General features: G+C 44.0%; 1 protein-coding gene across 2 annotated transcripts in view; it reads left to right on the top strand.

Annotated features, from left to right (window-relative positions):
• CCNY (cyclin Y) overlaps positions 1-20,627 on the top strand; it is a 266,513-nt gene that overhangs the window by 62,593 nt on the left and 183,293 nt on the right. Inside the window, exon 1 of one of the 2 annotated variants that reach the window (XM_032259778.1) lies at positions 9,250-9,699. The exons of the other annotated variant lie outside the window; for it this stretch is intronic. Coding sequence (XP_032115669.1) covers positions 9,687-9,699 — 13 coding nt within the window. The 5' untranslated portion in view covers positions 9,250-9,686. Of the gene's footprint in view, positions 1-9,249; positions 9,700-20,627 lie in introns of those variants that run through there. 2 annotated transcript variants of the gene reach the window in all.

The raw sequence follows: 20,627 nt of genomic DNA, 5'->3' as shown, positions 1-20,627 counted from the left end.
GCGGCTTCGTCCGCGCAGCGGCCCCGCAGCCTCCGGGCGTACCCCTCGCGGGTTTTCCCCGAGTGAGCGGCCGCGGAAACTTTGCAGGCCCGCGGCACCGGAGCGCGGCGGGCCGCGGGCGGGTGTGTGCGTGTGGGTCGCGGGGTGACGGCGGCCGGCCCTCGTCCGCAGCGGCGCGGCCCGGAAGCCCGGGGTTCCAGGCGCTGCCGGAATGCAGCCCGAAGCCAAGTTGTGCACGCGTTTGTCCTGCAAGAGCGGTGGGAGTGGATTCCCGTTTTGGGATCCCGGTGTCTCCAACCCGGAGTTGGAGAACCGTGTTGACTTAAGTCAGTTTTCCGGAACCTTACAAATGGACTCCACTTGACTGACCTCCGTTCCCATTCTCCTTAAAAAGTTTTTTTTAAAAAGGGTTTTTTTTTTTGGGGGGGGGATGGGGATGGTGTCGGTTCCAGGGTTAGAGGCAAATCGCGTCTCCCGAGAATGCTCTTTAAAAGATTGTCAGACGCCATTGGGTTAAGTCACACAGTTTTTGCTTGGACTCGAATTGCAGTCCTGTGAATTTCTGATTTATTCGGGAATTCATAACCGGGGCTTCGTCCACACTTTTGGTTGGACTGGAGTTTGCAAAAAGAAAAGCCAAGACTAATGACTGCACCCAGTAATGTTTTATTTTATTGGTTTGGCAATGTATTTATTAGCACTGTGGCCCAGTGATATCGACAGAGGGATGTCATCATTAAGCATCAAGCTTAAATATCGTTGATAGAATTTTCAACTTAAAAGGTTTGAGATTGGAAATATCTTCTTATGACAACATGATTTTTTTTTTTAACTGAAACGTCTTCTCATAATCTAGTTGAACTAATACGGAAAAATTTTTGTGTCAATGAATGGACACAACTTCGTAATTCTTTTCTGTCGTCTTTAGGATGGAATGTTCTCTCTACTGTGGAAAGGCCACATTTAAACTCTGCTAAAGGAAGTATTTATCTCGTTTGTCTTTGTGTGATTTCTTCCAAATGGTAATTTCATCTTTTTAGGAGAGCATCTTTATTAAATAAGTGTCATGTAGAAAGGGACTAACAGTCTGGTTTCTAGTACGCGCTTAGTAAATTATGGTTCCATATGACATTTCTAGTGTTGTTATTTTAGATTTCCATTATTTTTAACATACTCTTTAGATGGCTTTGAACTACAGCCATGCTTTCTTCTTAAATTTATGCATTTAAAGGTATTTAGAAGGATGAAGGCCCCATCTATCTCAATCACTTTCACAGCCTCTAGCACCTGAAGGAAAAGTCTGGCGTATAATAAACATTCAGTAAATATTGCACTTGAAAGGGAGGAGTAAATGAGTGAGTTGATTACAGAAGGCCATTACTCAGTCCCATACAATGTTGACAGGTAAAAACACTTGTAAATAATTTCTTCTTTATGTTGTGCAGTACATTTCTTTTTTATGTTGTGCATAAAAATAATTCAAAAATTATTTTGAATGATGGATCAGAAAAAAAAAGGAGGGAAAAAAAAAACAACAGAAGATGATTCATATTTCTTAGAGCCAGGCTGCATGCAGTTATTTTAACTATTATAAGGACACAAGGTGGAAAAAATAACTGTATCCAGGTATTTGGCACTAAGGCTTAGTATGATTTTGCCAGAGTACAGTGAAATAATATTGTGTGTTCTTTCATTTCAAATAAAACTTAAGTTTCAGTCAGCAGGTATTTTCGAGAGAACCTTTGGAAGACTGTTTTGGAGATTCAGGACAGTTTGAGAGACTATAGGGCAGGTTTCCAATCTAGGCCGTGGAGTGCCCTCTCATCTCAGATCCCAGTTCATATGATAATGCTAGTTTAAACCCCGAAATACTGATTAACCGTCTGCCTCTCAGATTCAATAAATAATACTTCTAGCATTGACCCAGCTGGCAGTTCTCGACATTGGCTTCAGTTAAACCAGAAATCTAGTGTTGGACATTGCCGTTAATATGTTTAATTAAATCTCTCCAAGGTGATTCTGAGATGCAGGTAGGGCTGAGAATTGCTGACTGGGCAAATCTTGGAAGTGTTACCTGCTGTTCAGGGACATTTTTGCTAGAAATTCATTATTAGAGATTAAGAGAAGAGAACAGATTTTAGCTAAATTGTGTGTGTGTGTGTGTGTGTGTGTGTGTGTGTGCGCGCGTACATACAAATAGGCAAATATAGACATATAAATATGTATATATTCACATACAGATAAGCAAATACAGACATATAGACATATATATGTGACATATACACACATCTGTATGTCTGTATTTGCCTATCTGTATCTGTATGTATTTGAACTGAGTTGTATTGATTGTTAGGTTATTAGTAAACATTTTAAAACTATAAGAATTACTGATTCTAGTATATATCAAAAGCTGAAGTACACAAGTACCATCTTCTGTATGTCCTGAAATACATACCACCCAGCTGATGTAGAAAGGTTTGGAGAAGTTCATGGGTCTTCTATACTAGGTTACTGTCTTTAAATCACGGAGATACAACATATGTATCCATGTTTTCTCCCCCTGCCACCAGACATGTGAAGGGGTAATATTTGTCCTATAGAATTTCAGTGGCAATTTTAGTGTCTGGGTGCTTAGGTGTCTATGGTGCTTACTGGCAAGTTAACGTGCCTTTGTACTCAATGTATCGTAGTGTTAGGTTATTCATGTTTTTGAAATTGATATTAGACTCATGCTTCCCAGGTATTATTTTTTATAAAATCATTCGGAGATTGAGAAGAAAAAACAATACATAACAATAATGATAGTAATTTTCAGAACAATTCTTTAGGAAAAAAAATGATAGTAATAATTGCAACCTATGTATTACTTATTCTGTACCAGATGCCACCAGCTGTCGCTCTAAGTACTTGGGTTCTGTTCATTTACTTAGAACTCACAGTAACCCTATGGGTAATATTATCCTTACTTTAAGACAAAGAAATGAGGCATTGAGAGGAGAAATGACCTGTCCAGAGTCACACAGCCAATATGTGGCAAATGGGAACTTCCCATTGTTGCTTGACTTAGCCATCAAACATTAGCTAGTCTGGGGTTGCCTTCTGGGATAGGGTGTCTGTTGTCATTTCGTGTCCATACTTTCTCAAAGAGAAACTCTTCTGTCTGCAACAGTTATTCAGTCCAGACTTCCATGATTAGGTTTTTTCTGTGGGAGGAAAAAGGGAGGGAGGGTCTAAAGAGAATTTAAAATGTGAGACCAGATAAATCAGGACACTTGTAACAGCTGTGCCACAGTGTCCTGGTAGGGTTTTACTTCAAAATGGTTGATGGCAACTTCATTCTTTTCATTCTTATGGCTTACCTGTCATCCTTGACAACTCAGTTTCTCCCTTGTCCTGTATCCTATCTGCTAGAAAGGTGTGGCTCTGGATCCTCGGAATATATCCAGTCGCTGACCGCTCTCAACACCTCTGCTGCTGCTCTTCTGAAGATCTAAGCAGCTGCTGTCTCTCCCAGCCCACCTGGTCTCCCTACTTCTACCCTAGCCTGCTCCAGTCTGTTCTCAACACAACAGCCATGGCTGAGATCCTTTAAAAGCTTTAGCGTCTTATTCTTTCACTCAGAAATGGCAGCGACTTTTCATTGCACAAGTAAAAGCCTTATGGTGGTTTCCAGGACCCCTTGTGATCTGCCTGCCATCAGCTCACTCTGTCGCTTGCTCATTCCAGCCACATTGGCCTCCCTCCCTGCTTCCTGGAATGTACCAGATACCAACTTCCACCCCTGTTCTCTTCCTCTGTTCTCCATGTGCCCGCTTGGCTGAGTCCCTTTATTACCTGCAGCCTTGATTCAAGCCTCACCTTTTCAGGGAGGTGTTCCCAGTCACCCCCTTTAAACATCCTTCCTGCTGCCCACTGGCAATCCCAGTGCACATTCCCTGACTCCCGTTTCTTTATTCCCTGTCACCTCATGATATACTATATAAGTATAAACATATCTAATAGCTACCTTCACCTGCTGTGTAAGTTCCAATAGAACATTTATTGTTATCCAATATAACACCGATATAACCCAAGTTCCTTGAGTAGCACCTGATTCCTTGAAAATACTGTAAGTTGCTGGGCGCGGTGGCTCACGCCTGTAATCCCAGCACTTTGGGAGGCCAAGGCGGGTGGATCACGAAGTCAAGAGATCGAGACCATCCTGGTCAACATGGTGAAACCCCGTCTCTATTAAAAATACAAAAATTCAGCTGGGCATGGTGGCGCATGCCTGTAATCCCAGCTACTCGGGAGGCTGAGGCAGGAGAATTGCCTGAACCCAGGAGGCGGAGGTTGCGGTGAGCCGAGATCGCGCCATTGCACTCCAGCCTGGGTAACAAGAGCAAAACTCCGTCAAAAAAAAAAAAAAAAAATACTGTAAGTATTTGTTGAATGAATTTGTTGGGTGAAACCAACCACTGAAGGACGTGAGTGAGAACATCATCGTGTGTGTTTATTGGGTGAGGGGAAAGAGAGAATGAAGAGGACTTGTGATAATGAAAGTAGCATGCATATGAAACTTTTTGGCTTTGTTTGTAGGTTAACCAGAGAGGTAGCAGATAGGGTGAAGTCCTGAAATGACATGTAAACGTTTTAAAGCATAACAAAAGAAAAGAGAAAACACATCCCGGCTGACAGGAAACCCTGGCTAATGGGAATCTGTTTAATAATGTGCTGTGTTTAATCTTTTTTCCTTGTTTCTTTCAATGAATGACTTTAGCTGTGGCCTTACATCCTTAGGGATCAAGTTGAGCCTCAAATGCTTAGTCAACCAGAAAGTACTAGATGAACATCTGCAGTGATGAACATAGTCACTTAAATTGGTTTTCTTGTCTGAAATGTGAAGTACCTTACAGGATATAGGCACATAGTATTTGGACTCCATATCCAGAGAAGCTAGAAGCCTCAGGGACGCATCCCAAGCAGTGGAGGGATAACCAGCAGAAGCACACTTGACATTAGAAGGGTGGGGACACAGGGGAAATTTAGAATCTGAGTGCCTCCTGTAGGATGAGCTTGCAGCATTGCTCTTGGCCTCCTCGAGTGTTTGCAGTCTATTTAGCACACCTCTGTGGCACTTTCTTGAATCTTGGTCTCACATTAACATTACCAGCCCTGGTGGATAGAATGTACCTGTGGACTTTCTTTCCAGGCTAAGACTTATCAGCCTCACTGCCTGCAAGATGTGTGGAGACACTCTGACCAAGCATGTGACTTTGTATTAGTTAGCAGTGTGGTGAGGTGCAGTTTGAAGATTTGTCAAGAGAGTCCTTCTCCATAGCACTGACCATGGCTCCATGACCTGTCTTCACTCACTTTTCATGTATCCCGCTTTCACTTAGAATCAGGGAGTCCTTTGCTCTCACACCCCCATTTTACAGGTGAGAAGACTGAATCTCAGGTACAGTTTCTTGCCCAGGTTATGCAGATCATGGATGATGGTAGTAGAATTCTCTCTGCTAACTTTGGGCCAAGAAGTGTTAATTACTTGACCTGTATTACCTTTCTTAGTCTTCTCATCATTCTCCCCATTTTTCTAGGTGAAGAAATTGAGCCTTAAAGGTTAAGCCGTTTGTGGAAGGTTCCTCACTTTGTTAGTGGCAGCTGGGGTTCAGTGTGCTGTCAGTTTGCCTGCATACCTCAACTGCCCTGTGACAGCTAATTAGAAAATGATGCATATCTAGACTCTGAACCTCCTGGTGCCTGGCCCAGCCTACTTTGTTTTTAGAGATTTACAGTTATTGCCCTTATGCTTTTGGCTAGCAATATTTTGTGATTGGGACTTTTACTTTCCTTCCTGCTGAGGTTTCACTCTCTTGCCCAGGATGGAGTGCAGTGGCAAGATCTCGATTCACTGCAACCTGCACCTCCCAGGCTCAAGTGATTCTCCTGCCTTAGCCTCCAGAGTAGCTAGGATTACAGGTGCACATCACTACCACCAGGCCAATTTTTGTATTTTTAGTAGAGATGGGGTTTCACCATGTTGGCCAGGCTGGTCTCGAACTCCTGACATCAAGTTATTCACTTGCCTTGGCCTTCCACAATGCTGGGATTATAAGTGTGAGCCACCAAGTCCGGCCGCTCTTGCCTGCTTTTTGAGAGGAATGAAAATTATATAATTCAGTGAAGTGGTCGATTTCTCTCCTTCTCACACTCTTCTACAGAGCTGATGGTCTTTATTTTATTTTTTATTTAAATTGAGGTGAAGGTTTGCTCTTATTGCCCAGGCTGGAGTGCAGTGGTGCCATCTTGGCTCACTGCAACCCCCGCCTCCTGGGTTCAAGTGATTTTCCTGCCACAGCCTCTTGAGTAGCTGTGACTACAGGCATGCACCACCATGCTTGGCTAATTTTTGTATTTTTAGTAGAGACGGGATTTCGCTGTGTTGGCCAGACTGTTCTGGAACTCCTGACCTCAGGTGATCTGCCTACCTCTGCCTCCCAAAGTGCTGGGATAACAGGCGTGAGCCACTGTGCCTGGCATGATGGTCTTGCTTTTGTATTTCTGGCTAAATGAAACTAATGCAAGGATCAAATTTATTTCTATCTGGGAAGAGGCAGAACCAAAAAATAGGAAGAAGCAGGATATGTGAGTGGCTTTGAAATTTCTGTTCTAATCACGTAGGGTCAGAGAATTAGCTTCAAGTGTGTCACATCGGATTGACTTTAAGGAGACAGTGTTTGGTATTCTTCACAAGAGGGCTGTTGACAATATCACTGGTCATGCTCAAAGTATGAATCCTTCCATGATTCAACACTGGGCCACGAGGGTAGGTCCCCAGCAATGACGGTTGATGTAAGCTCCTCACCCTGTCAGTAGTATTTCTAGTTGTAGCTCGAAGAAGCGGAGAGTACTTTCCCTGCAGCATTTCTCGTCGTCTTAAGATGCTGAGTAGTTTGTTGCTGGGAGACTTGGTCAGGAGACCATTTCTCTGATTCTCAGCATTATTCTAGCCTGTCTTTCCTGAAGAAAGGTGAGGCTCAAGGAGGATAAAGTCAGAGAAGGCTCTTTTCAGGGGGTTTATAGGGCGTGCTCCCGGCTCTGGGAAGTGTAGGGGAGGGCAAAAAAAAGAGGCTTCATAATGGGAAGACCTGCATTCCAGATGTGGCTCCACTTTTACTGAGGGGCCTCTGTCCTGCTGAACCTCACCTACGTCTTCTGCTTAAAAAATGTGCTTAAAATTACTGTCTTGCCTTACACATTGAGGTAGTCCTGTAAGGATCCAAATGAGGCTAAAATGCTTAATAAGCCGCAAAGTACTAGATGAGCTTACGTCATTATGAATGTGGCACTCATATTGATATTCTTGTATTACATCAGTGTGCTCCAAGATCTACACTTAATTGTGTTTGGACTGTCCATAGCCAGAGAAGCTGGAAGCCTAAAGGGCTTACCTTAACAAAGACGTCAAAGCAGGCTTCAAGGCAGTCCCAGAGCATAACTAATTTTAGAGTTGGGTAGGGTGAGGTTATATAGGGCTGTCTGACCTTTGAGTGGGATGCTTACTGGCTGTAAAATTTGGAATAGAAGTACTGTTTCTCACATTATTACTTTTCTGAGTTGCATCTTTCTGAAGTCAGTGTGGTGCCACACAGGAGCAGTGGGATGAGTATTTGAAGAAGCTTTCCCTGACTCCTGGGGGTAATGGAGCCCACCCAGGCTGTCCGCTGTGTCCCCAGAACCACATTCCTAGGAATGTCAGCATTTACCCTTAGGTGCAAGCTGGGGCCAGGGCTGGCTGGCTTGCTTATTTACTTACTTACTTACTGGCTTGCTTGCTCATTCATTCATTTAAAGAATAGGGTTTTGAGGTATGCATAAATCTGCTTTATTATATTAAAATACTGCTTTTAATAAAGGGTAGTTGGTGACCTGAAATAATAAGGTTGAGCAATGCTCAGCAGGTTATTGGGGGCTGTTTGTTCTTATTTCCTTTAGGAAAGGAGCCTGTCCAGACCCACAATTGCAGGGAGCTCAGAAGATACCCCACCCACCTTTCCTTTCCCGCTGTTGGCTCTGTGTGCTGCTGGTAGCTGTTGCTAGGCTCTCTGTCTCCCTTTACTTTTTCTAGGGGCTTCCTTGCTATCTGCCAGCTGGGAGAGAAGGGTGTGCTAAAGCTAAAATTGAGCATGTCAGCCTGGCACCTCAAAATGGTAGATCCCACAAATCAGCAAGATTCTGCCTGCACAGTCTCCTGATGACCCTGGCAGGGGAGGTCATTTCAGGGATTGGCCAACTCCACACTGCTATTTTGTTGCCTTGCCAGGAAGGTTGCTTTTCAAGTAGATAAGTGGAAAACCTGTAAATCTCTTTTTTTCACCTTTGTCGGAAGATGGAAATTCTATACATTAGGTTTTATTTTTTTTTAAGACAGGTTTTGCTCTGTTGCCCAGACTGGAGTGCAGTGGTGTGATCTCAGCTCACTGCAACCTCCGCCTCCCAGGCTTAAGTGATCCTCCCACCTCAGCCTCCCGAGTAGCTGGTGCTACCATGCCTGGCTTATTTTCATATTTTTTGTAGAGATGGGGTTTTGCCATGTTGCCCAGCGGATGCTCAAGCCATCCACCTGCCTTGGCCTCCCAAAGTGCTGGGATTATAGGTGTGAGCCACCACGCCTGGCCCTATTAGTTTGTAAAGAAACTTTTTTGTTTTTGTTTTTTAGTATGATTTAAAAACTGATCTGAGAGGCAGTTTCATGAAGAAAATTCTAAAATGTTTTGGGCCATGGTAACAACTCTGGGGTGAGCCTAGTCTCCCATGGTTATATTACTTTCATTAAAAATTACCTCAGTGCTGTTTCAGACATGTTCATCCCCATTGGGGATGTATAGTGGGGCTTCAGACACATTGTCTCCCATTTGGGATGTGTAGTGGGGCTTCAGACACATTGTCTCCCATTGGGGATGTATAGTGGGGCTTCACATACATTATCTCCCATTTGGGATGTATAGTGGGGCTTCAGACACATTGTCTCCCATTGGGGATGTATAGTGGGGCATCAGACACATTATCTCCCATTTGGGATGTATAGTGGGGCTTCAGATACATTGTCTCCCATTGGGGATGTATAGTGGGGCATCAGACACATTATCTCCCATTTGGGATGTATAGTGGGGCTTCAGACACATTATCTCCCATTGGGGATGTATAGTGGGGCATCAGACACATTATCTCCCATTTGGGATGTGTAGTGGGGCTTCAGACACATTATCTCCCATTGGGGATGTATAGTGGGGCTTCAGACACATTGTCTCCCATTGGGGATGTATAGTGGGGCTTCAGATACATTGTCTCCCATTGGGGATGTATAGTGGGGCTTCAGACACATTGTCTCCCATTGGGGACGTATAGTGGGGCTTCACTGGGTATGGCATATGTGACTGGCTTGCTCAGCAGAGATGTACGAGCAGCTTAGACATGTCAGCTGGCTCCTGGTACCGAGAGAAGTACAGCTGGGCACAGCAAAGAGAATTGTTAGCAGCTACAGTCACATCTGTGCCAGTTTGCTTTGTGAGCTTTGCAGAAATCCCAGTTGGGTGGTGAATAGCAAGTCATTTCTATTTTGGATGCCTCTGATTATAGACCTTCTGACTGTGAAGGCTGACTAGGAAATACTCTGCATGGGAGTTCCTATGTAATATAGCTATATGTTTCAAAACTGTGAGTGCAGTGCTTACAACATTTTATAAGCAAATTCTTTACTTTGGGTGGATGCTTCTGTTCTCGGTGGGCAATAAGGAAAAAGATAAATTATTAAGGATATTTTGTTTATATTTGATAAACTCCTTGTCTCACACTGCAAGTTTAACATGAATCAGAGGAATTAGTGCATGGGTGGGAAGGATGAGGTCTGTTTTTTGCTTCTCAAGAGAAGATTTCACTCCAAATTTAGAATTTTGTCCATTAATGATTACAGGATCTTAGTATTTTAATTAACTTTCCAGATTTTATTGGATGCACTTATTCCAGTTAGTGCAGTGATAACAATCCTTTCCATTATTTCTGGTTCTTACAATAGGTTTGTAGACTTTGTGTAGTTGTTTAAAAGTCCAGGTTTTATGACTCCTTGTCTGTGTATCCTGCCAAAGTCCTGGAGGAGAAAAGTCATGATGCTGTTTAATCCAGTTTCAGAAATTTCAGACACGCACATTTATCAAGGATTCTTTTCATTTACAGTGAATGTTACTTTTGTCAGTTAATAGGGATAATCTTATTTTTCCATAGCCTTTTTTCCCTCAAGCTGCGGACTGTTATTTTACCATGTAGTGCTTGTTGCTCTTTTGCTTGCAAAGTGATGATAAGCGGTTTATATAGCATTAGAGATTGCCTTCTATCTTCTGAAAGCCAAAGTTGATGTTATTAAAGAGATACAAGTTGTTATTCACTTTAATATTAGCAAATGTTCGACTCCCACTTTTCTGTAAGATAAGTCTGATGTCTGATTTGCCATTTCTCCTGTTTGGTGATGGGTAGGGAGTCTGGAGGAAGCCTAGCAAGCCTGCTGTTCAGGAAGGGTGACGCTAGGTATAACCACAGAGGGTCTGTTTCAGGGCTGGAACATGCTCTTGCTTTGTGAACCGTTGCCTTCTGAGGAGGATTGTTGGTTCCGGTAGGCCACATGTCTTTACCGTGCGTGCTCTGCAGGCGCACTTGGCTGTTGGTCGACTTCTCTTCTGAAGCACAAGGATATGACTTCATCACTCAAAGTATGAAGCTGCCTGCAGCCTCTGGGTGTTGGAAGTGGAAGATGTGAGCAGAGGAGATGAGCAGGAGCTCCCTTCCAGGGTGGGACCCGGAGTCAGGGACGACCACATCGCAAGACAGAAGGGCTGTGGAAGCCCGGCAGGGCCCTGAGAGGTCAGCAACGGGCAGCCAGAAGTAGTTAGGGTGCTTTTATTCTTGGCGACGTTTAGGTCCCTCTGTGCTGTGCCCTGGAGAATGTCTCGGGCTGGACAGCTAGCATGGCAGTGATTCTGAGTCAGGGATGGTCTAAATGTGGACGCAGTTTCCTTCTTTCACGGAACTGATGTTCTGAGAGGAACATTTGCTGAAACCTAAGTTGGGTTTTTTTGAATGTGAACCTTGCTCTTCTATCCCGGATATTTTGTAAGGCAGCATTGTGACAAGAATCCAGTGACCTTTGAGCAACATGAGCTTCAACTGTGAGGGTGCACTTCCATGTGAAGTTTTTCCAGCTAAACCAGGTTGAGAATGCCGTGTTCTTGGGACGTCAGTATCGGGCCACCTTTTTGTACATCATCAGGCTCCACAGGGTGGACTGTGGGACCTAAGGGTGCTTGGGTTTTGGTATCTGCAGGGGTCCTGGAACCAGTCCCCCTCAGACACTGAGGGATGGTTGGAGAGGCAAGAATGAAGGGAATCTCTGGAAGGAGAGCTCAGCCAGGTGAGTCAGAGAAGGGACGGTGTAGGTGTGTGAGCAGCCTGCTGGGAGAAGCCAGCTGCCTCCCCTCTGCTTGTGGACACAGCAGAGCCTCTTCTTGCTACCCACTCTCCCACGACCTCACACTGCTTCTGTGCCTTCAGTAGGGAAGTGGCAGGTAGATGGTCAAGGCCTCAGATGAATGCATTTCCCTGCCCTCTTTGTCTGGTTTAACATGGTTTGAAACATTATGTTAAACTCCAATATTGATGCCCACCAGGGAAGGACAGTGTGTAAGTTGGCGATATACTTCTTAGAGTTCTGTTCCCCAGGCTCGTTTTCATAAGTGGATTCCTTTCTTGATTAGTCATATTCACATGTGAATGTGTATTTGCAGTCTCGCTTTTTGGCGTGAAATCCAAGGGCACCTTCAGTAAAGCAGGAGTTGATAAGGAAGCTACAGCAGGGTTTCGCCCACCCAGCACTGCTGACATTAGTGGGGTGCTTAGCCCTGTCCATTGCAGGATGTTTATCGACATCCCGCCTCTGCCCACCAGATGCCATGCCAGCAGCAGCAACAGCACCCCCCATAACAATAAAAAATGTTTCCAGATGTGGCCAAATGAAACCACCCCTGAGAGGGCAACTCCCCTACTCCCTCTGAAAATCAGTGCCCTATAGGCTGTAGGATTCCAGGTGAAAGAGAAATGTAGTAGAGTAACTTGCAGTGGTTCTGCTTTCTTTGCATCTGTCACTGGCACACATCATGGCCTCAGGGAGGACTTCACAGACTCCAGGGGTTGCATAGCTCCGGGGTTACCATTAGCATCAGACTTTGATGTGAGTGAGCTTCCTCTGCCTCCTGCTCCAGCTTTGCAAAGGGCTGCCTTGTTCCTTTTAACCCCTTAGGACTAACACTAACATTAGATTCTAAGACAGTGCTCTTAATGTTATGGTTGACAAAAAAGACATTGCCCACTGTTCTGACAGTGGTTGGTGGGGTAGCTTTCTGTGTGCGCTTGGAAGTTGTGTAATTTCGCCTCAGATTCATAATTCACTTTATTTTTTGCCTTTATACCTTTTTTGCCTTTTTTCCTTCCTTTTTGTCATTGTATATAGTACTGAAAGGGTAGTAAATTTTTCTTCTTTTATCCAGCAGTTTCATTTCTTACTCATTTTTCACATTAGCTAGTTTTGTATGTGTGTGTTTCATATTTTATGAGTACTCACAGTGGACTTTTCTTGAGTCTATTCTGATGAGGAATATGTAAATGGAATGATGGTTAAGAGTCTGTATAGCTCTACTCTGACTACATTTTCTGACAGTGTGTAGAAAATGGCTTGGTTCAGGTGCTGAATTGGTTTTGTATCTTTGTGGACTGTTTGAAATCTCAGCTGCAGCATGATGACCTGCCCCACCCCATAGGTGGTGAACCGAATAGCCGTTTGATTCAGGGGTCTGGCATTCAAGGACATCCTTAGTAGAAAACTCTGAAGGGGAGGAAAACCCTTGTTTTTTTTTTTTTTTTCCATCTCTGTTGCACTGTTGAGGAAAATAGTGATGAGCATTTACATTATTTGATTTGAAGAGTCACTTCCATTAGTCAAGTGCACTGCTGCTTGATTGAGGAAATGGCAGTGTGGGCTTCTTGAAATTGAGGTTTAGAAATTCAAGTCTTGATTTGCAGCTTGTCTAGGTGAAGGAGCCTCCAAAGAATGTGGTGACACAGTATTCCTGACAAACATTGTCTCTAAGAATATTTGGACCCAAAATGTCAGTTCCTTAGAAGCAAGCATGTTTATATGTTTATAAATATACAAATGGAAGTTATTTTGAGAAATTGAAGGTGTCTTCCAAGTCTGAGGTTTGAAAGTATTTACTCAACTCTTGCTCTGCCCATATAGCACATAACTTTTGTTAGGAAAGTTATCATTATAGGCCAGGCGTGGTGTCTCACACCTGTAATCCCAGCACTTTGGGAGGCCAAGGCGGGCAGATCATGAGGTCAAGAGATCGAGACCATCCTGGGCAACACGGTGAAACCCTGTCTCTAAAAAAACAAAAAAATTAGCTGGACGTGGTGGCATGCGCCTGTACTCCCAGCTACTCGGGAGGCTAAGGCAGGAGAATTACTTGAAGCCAGGAGGCGGAAATTGCAGTGAGCCAAAATTGCACCACTGCACTCCAGCCTGGTGCCTGGTGACAGAGCAAGACTCTATCTCAAAAAAAAAAAAAAAAAAAAAAGGAAAGTTATCATTATAAGAGAATAGCTATTCTGATGAATAAGCGCTTTCAAAAGAGGTGTTTTCAACACTGCAGTTACAGAGCTCAAGGGGGACTGGCTGAGCCATTACTGCAGGATTAAAAAGGCCTCTGCACTGTGATTGGCGGGGCTCCTGTCAGTGTGTGCACAGGCAGAAAGATTATTTGGAGTTGTGAGAGTGAACCTCTTCTGTTCATATGGCACATCTGGAAGTGACGTGGAAGATGAACTCTTCAGGTCAAGTTAGGCAAAGCTGCCAAACCTTGGTTACTTTCTGTGTTCTTTAGGTATTCTGTGGTCCTTTAAAATGACTTTAAGTATCGTTTTCAGAGTGATTCTGAAGTTTAAACAAGCTCAGTGTATGCCTACTTTCCTAAAATAGGAGGCCTCTCAGGGAAGGTCAGGCCTAACCGAAGTTAAATATGTTCTTTAGTTCTGTCAGCTGTTTTTCAGATGCAACTCATGAGAAAGTTTGTTGCACAAAATAAAAATATGGCAAAGTGTATTTTATACTACTTACATAGTAGGTGCTTAGTTTCTGGAGAGCAGGCATATATTTCTGAAACAAGGAAAATTATGTTTACAAATTTTTTTTTTTTTTGAGGCAGAGTCTCTCTCTGTCGCTCAGGCTGGAGTGCAGTGGTGTGATCTGGCTCACTGCAACCTCTGCCTCCTGGGTTCAAGCGATTCTTCTGCCTCAGCCTCCTGAGTAGCTGGGACTACAGGTGCGCACCACGATGGCCAGCGAATTTTTTGTATTTTTAGTAGAGACAGGATTTCACCATATTGGCCAGGCTGGTCTCAAATTCCTTACCTCATGATCTGCCCGCCTCGGCCTCTCAAAGTGCTGGGATTACAGGCATGAACCACTGCACCTGGCTGCTTACAGAATATTTTAAGAATTTTTATTTTAAGTATATAAAACCATTAAAACAAGATGAACAAGTTTGCTTCTTATGAGATACCCTTACAGGAACTCTTTCGGTAAAACGGTAACTAGCTAATTATTAGGATGTTGTGTATGTAGGGAGAGTATTTATAATAAGGCTGAGATCACATTCTCTTTGCAAAGACCAGTGCTCCTCCTGAGTCTCTTCAGCCTAATATTGTAGGGAGCCATTTATTATACAGTCTGGTGGTTGAATTTAGCCATTTTGTGGTGGGAGCAGTCACTGAGCTCTAAGTTGGGTTAGCCACATTGTTTTGTTTGCTTCTGAGTGTGTAAGTGATCTACCTAGTTTTCAAGTATTTTAAGATGTGTGGCATATGATGTTTTTGCCTTCAGTTCACTTGTTTTATTCCATTGAAGTGTTAATGCTGATGGTGGGGTCACTGTATGGGGTGACAGTGGCTGAAAAACTGATTGTAAAGCTATATTTAAATTTTTTTTCAGAGTTCAAGAGTGGTGTCAGTTCTTTAGTTTGACATTCTTGCTATAGTAGAGGTTATATAAACACAATGCTAGTACTGCAAGAAACTGAGCAAGCTGAGAAGTTAGTGGAGTTCCTTTCCTTTCCTGTTAAGCTAACATTTCTAGCAAGTGGCTGCATCTCCTTGAAGTATTTGTAGAATGTGTTCTCTTCATCCACAGAGAAGGTGTTGGAGAGAATACGGAGTTCACTAGGTAAGTAGTTGGCTGATAGAAATTCTACTAGTGCCTGCAGTGACTAGGCTTAGAGCCACAGCCATTGTAGGTGGTCTACAAATACGGTAGCTCTGAGCAGGGGGCCATTTTCTAGAAATGTGAGGATTAGATGCCCCCGTGGGAGTTCTAGGTTCAGTTCTTCAGTACGTCAACAACCATTGATTGGTCAGTCCAAGTTCTGCGCTCCAGCCTCCCTGCTGGGTGCTGGGAATACAAAGATCAGCATTTTTGGACCTTGCTGTTAAGGACATAATGATGTGTTGGGTGAAATGGCTGCAAATAAGGGATTACAGTACAGTGTGGGTGAAGAAGGGAGACCAGAGTCCCCTGGATGGCGGAGCATGTGGTCAGGGAAAGTTAGCAAATAGGCTCTGCCTGATTAGTGAGGGGCAAGACTGGTGAAGGGGGTGGGGCGGTGAGGGGGTGGGGTGAGGGGGTGGGGTGGGGGGGCAGAGGCCGGTATGGCCAAGGCAGGCACAGGGGAATTTGCTTCTGAAAGATCCAGGCTGGACTGGGCATATGTTCCTTTTTTCTTTCTTTTTTGAGATAGGGTCTCACTCTCACCTGGGCTGGAGTGCAGTGGCGGGGTCATGGTTCACCGCAGCCTTGATCTCTCAGTCTCCAGCAGTCCTTCCACTTCAGCCTCCCAAATAGCTGGGACCACAGGTGTACCTCACACACCTGGCCAAATTTTTAAATTTTTTGTGCATACAGTGCCTTGGCATGTTGCTCAGGCTGATCTGGAACTCCTGGGCTCAAGTGATCGTCCTGCCTCAGCCTTCCACACTGCTGGGATTACAGTCATGAGCCACTGCACGTGGTGGGCATATGTTCCTTTTGAAGTCAGTAGGTAATTTAGTTGAACTTGTTGGTGGATAGTCCCCAAACATTTAATGAATCGTGCTCATTAAGAGGACATTTGTTGGAAAAGAGATTTCATAATGATGGATGTTTACTGGAGTTTCTTGTATATTTTTATGTACTCTAGATTCTGGAGAATGATCACTTAGAGTTTTAATATAGAAGACAGAATGGATGTCTTTAGAACTGGAAAAGGAATAAGCTTTTTTTGTTGATTATGAGAAGAAGATGCCTTCACAGAATCACAGGCTGTTTAGAGCATCATGGACCTCAAGAACCTCATACTATAGAGATCCTCATTTTACAGTTAGGACAGTTGAGCTGCCATGAGGAGCTGTTCCTCAGCCCTCCACAGCTGGTCCACCGGCAGGTCTGAGTCTGATAGTGGGGCCAGACCCTTTCACTGCAACATGCTCTGTCTCTTTCAAACCACTTCTTACAGCAAGTTAAAACTTTCCCAAGAAGAAATTGACCCATCTTAATGTTTTTCCTTTTTTAACGTGATATTAGTCTGAGTAAGAATTACGTTTTTGGGAATTGTATTAGTTGTTGAGCTGTACAAGAAATTACCCCGACATTTACTAACTTTAAAATAACAACATTTATTATCTTTCAGTTTTTGTGAGTCAGGACTCTGAGCTTAGCTGAGAGTGTCTGCCTTAGGGAATCTTATGGTATTACAGTCGAGCTGTCAGGTGGGGCTGAAGTCATCTCAAGGCTCCACTAGGGGAACTGCCTCCAGGCTCACTTACGTGGCCAGTGCAGACATCAGATGCTTGCTGACTATTGGCTGGATACATCAGTTTCCTGCCACATTGGCTTCTCCATAGTGCACCTGGCTTCCCCTGGACCAAGTGATCTGAGAGAGAGCAAGAGAGACCCACAGAATGGAAGCCATCATAGTCTTTGGTTTGTTGTTTGTTTTGAGATGGAGTCTCTCTCTGTTGCTCAGGCTGGAGTGCGGTGGTGGGATCTCAGCTCACTGCAGCATCCATCTTCTGGGTTCAAAAGATTCTCCTGCCTCAGCCTCCTGAGTAGCTGGGATTACAGGCACCCACTACCATACCTGGCTAATTTTTGTATTTTTAGTAGAGATGGGATTTCGCATGTTGGCCAGCCAGGCTGATCTTGAACTCCTGACCTCAAGTGATTTGCCTGCCTCGGACTCCCAAAGTGCCGGGATTACAGGCATCAACCACTGCACCTGGCTGGAAGCCATAGTCTTTATAACCTGAGCGTAGAAGTGACATTCCGTCATTGCTGTTTGATATAATCAAGTCATTAAGTCAAAGGGATGGTAGTATTACATTAGTACAAGGGTGTGAATACCAGGAGGTACATTAGGGGCCATCTTGGAAGCTGCCCACAGCAAACACGGGTTAAGAGTCTGTTGGGTGTGTTTAACGGAAGTCCACTAAAACTGACTTCAGCAAAGCAGGTAGGGAGTGGGAGAGAGAATAGCTATAGGATATGAGGATTTCTCATGGAGACCAAGCATGAGGAGCATAACTGAGTCCCATGAAGAACTGGACTTGGAAGGTGGACCGTCTGTCGGAACTGAGACTGCTTTCTTCTTCAGTATCTTAATAGTAAATTCTCTTATCCTTCCCAGTCACTCTTAGGTTTCTTGTGTCTCGAATTTCCTTTTCATCTTTTTTCTTTATAAAAATAGCTATTTTTCTTGTCTACACATGGTGGAAAATGGCCGCCCAGTTGTTCTCTGACTGCAAAAGACTAAGGGGAAGAATCTCTGCGTCCCAGGAGAGAGGACTGAGTTTACCTTGCCCTGCCAGTGGGATGGCTCCCCCTATGAAAGTGTCCAGTGAGCAGTGGCAGGGTCAAGGTGTAGGTTGCGGGTACGAACATGACTGCAGGAGCCTTACTCTACTGTGTGTGTGGGGATGGGTAAGGGGGATGGAGTTGGAGGGGCTAGTGAATGGTTAGGACAGCAAATTTCAGAGAAGAGTATTTGGAAATAATTTTCTCAAATACATATTTTAAAACTCCGTATTTGATATTTTCCTCAGGGATTCCCAAGTATAGTAGAGCTAAAATGAATTAATTTGGGTAAAAGTAAAGTTAGGGATAAATTAGGAAACACTTTTAGAAAGAGGAACCTGCCAGGTGTGATGTCATGCCTGTAATCCCAGCACTTTGAGAGGCAGAGGTGGGTGGATCACCTGAGGTCAGGAGTTCAAGACCAGCCTGGCCAATGTGGTGAAACCCTGTCTCTACCAAAAATACAAAAATTAGCTGGGCGTTGTAGCGCATGCCTGTAGTCCCAGCTACTCAGGAGGCTGAGGGAGGAGACTCGCTTGAACCTGGTAGGTGAAGGTTGCACTGAGCTGAGGTCACGCCATCATACTCCAGCCTGGGCAACAGAGTGAGACTCCATCCCCCTCAAAAAAAAGGACCCTTAGGGGAAAAGCAAGGTTTTCTATATTATTTTAAAAATATCTCTGAGACTAGTATTAACCTGGAAAACTTACCGATTATCCTAAGTACTGTTTCTCTCTCTCTCTTTAGTTGCCCCTTATAAATTCCAGGTTTATCCACTTTTAAAAATGTTTTTATGCTGTGAACGTCGGCCAGCTTTCCTATGTTAATTTTTTTTAGCAGCTTATATAACTTGGAATGAAACTACCATTTTTGTTCTAAAACTGTCCATTTAGTGAGTTTGGCTTCAGTTCTTGATTTCAGTAAATTACAAAGATGCAGAAAAGGTTTTTATTTTCATTTTTGTATGCTTGTTCACTTCCACAGCTCTTTAAAATGATGCACGCACTGACTTAGCTGCAAGAAATCTTGTATTACAAAGATAGAAACCAAAAGCTTTTTCTGGAGGTGTTTTTCTTTCTGCTTTGTAGGTAAGTCAGAAGAATCCTGTAAAACCTAAAGACACTCTACCAGTTGCGTAGTTGGGTAGTTTTCATTTTTGTCCTTGGAGTTGGATTTGAGCAGTTCAGCAGTAGCAGCAATTAAAGCATGCTAGTGTGTAGTAAATACTGATGTTTGTACACCTTAAGATGTTGCTTTGTTGGCCGAAACTCAATTTTAATAGTTGAGACTGGTGTAGTGGTTTTGGAAATTACCACATGGTAAACAGCTCTGTCCCAGCCCCCCACTCCTCGTGACTTGCATGGGGGAAGCTGGTGGGGTAGCTTGTTTGGGGAGGTGGATGTGGCGGCGGGAAGTGTGTGTCAGATGGGGAGGGTCCACAGAGCCTAGCACTGTTTGCTGGGTGGTGCTCCTTCGGAAAAATCTGCACCCACTCCTTAACCCGCTTCATGTTTTACTCATACTCCGCTATTGTGGGTTTAGGTTTGGCAATAGTGCTGCTGTTTACAGTGAGATCCTAATAGGGAAAAAAGACTGGGCTTTGGAGTTGCAGCCATTGCTGGGAAGATGCGGCAAGTTTTTCTCGCGTCTTACTATTGTTGTCTGTGATCCATTCTCTTAAAACTATTCTCTCTTATAATCTCTCTCTCTTCTTAACAGATGTGGAGTTGATCATGCCACTGCCCTGCTCACAACCCCTGAGTGGCTTCTGTTGTGGTTAGAGTAAAATGCACACTTCTCCCTGTGGCTCACAGTCATTGGTGTCTGTCCTCTCCCTGCCACGTAAACCTCTGTTCTGGTGGTGACTCCAGCCACGGGGCTTCCCGGTGTTTTTCAAGCTTCCCACTTTGTCTATCTCATTGTCTGTGTACGTGTTCTTCTTTCTGCCCTGCATGCTCTTCCCAAATCTCGTCACCTGGCTGGCTTCCAGGCATCCCGCATTACCTCTGCAGGGGTTTTCCTAAGAACACAATTCAGAGAGAGAGCAGCCCCAGCCCCAGCCCCAGCCCCAGCCCGGGCCCCAGCCCCAGCCCCATCATGCTCAGTCGCTTTTACCTGTATGAGGTAATCTTTACCACAGTCTGAGATTGTCTTACTTGCCTATTGCTTGTGTTTCCCCCACTCCCAGAATAGAAACTTCATGAGGATTGGAACATGTCTTGCCCACCACGATGTCTCCGTCACCTAACACAGTACTTAGCACATAGTAGTTCTCAGGAAATACTCGAATGAATAGAAGTGCTGCATTCATTTAACACATAGCAAACATTTTTTTTGTGTGTGTGTTTCTAGATCTTGGCATTTTTAAAAAGCAGTGGTCAGTTAGCTTGTAAAATATCCCTCAATTTGACTTTGTCTGATGTTTCCTCTGGGTTAGATTCAGATGACGCATTTTTGGCAGAAGCAGTGCTTTGGTCAGGAGGCACATGTCTGTTTATCGCAGCATTGGCGATGTGAACTTTAATCACTTTGTGAATGTGTGGTATATTCTAGGTTTCTTCAGTGTGCTGTTGCTGCTTTTCTCTTTGTAATTAATAAGTAACTTGTGGGGAGATTGAGACTTTGTAAATATTCAATTTCTTATCAAACTTTCACTTAC

The sequence above is a fragment of the Sapajus apella genome, unplaced genomic scaffold, assembly GCF_009761245.1.
Source record: "Sapajus apella isolate SASKATOON/1434 unplaced genomic scaffold, GSC_monkey_1.0 scaffold111, whole genome shotgun sequence".
Classification (NCBI taxonomy): Eukaryota; Metazoa; Chordata; class Mammalia; order Primates; family Cebidae; genus Sapajus; species Sapajus apella.
This window is presented reverse-complemented; position numbering and strand designations above follow the sequence as displayed.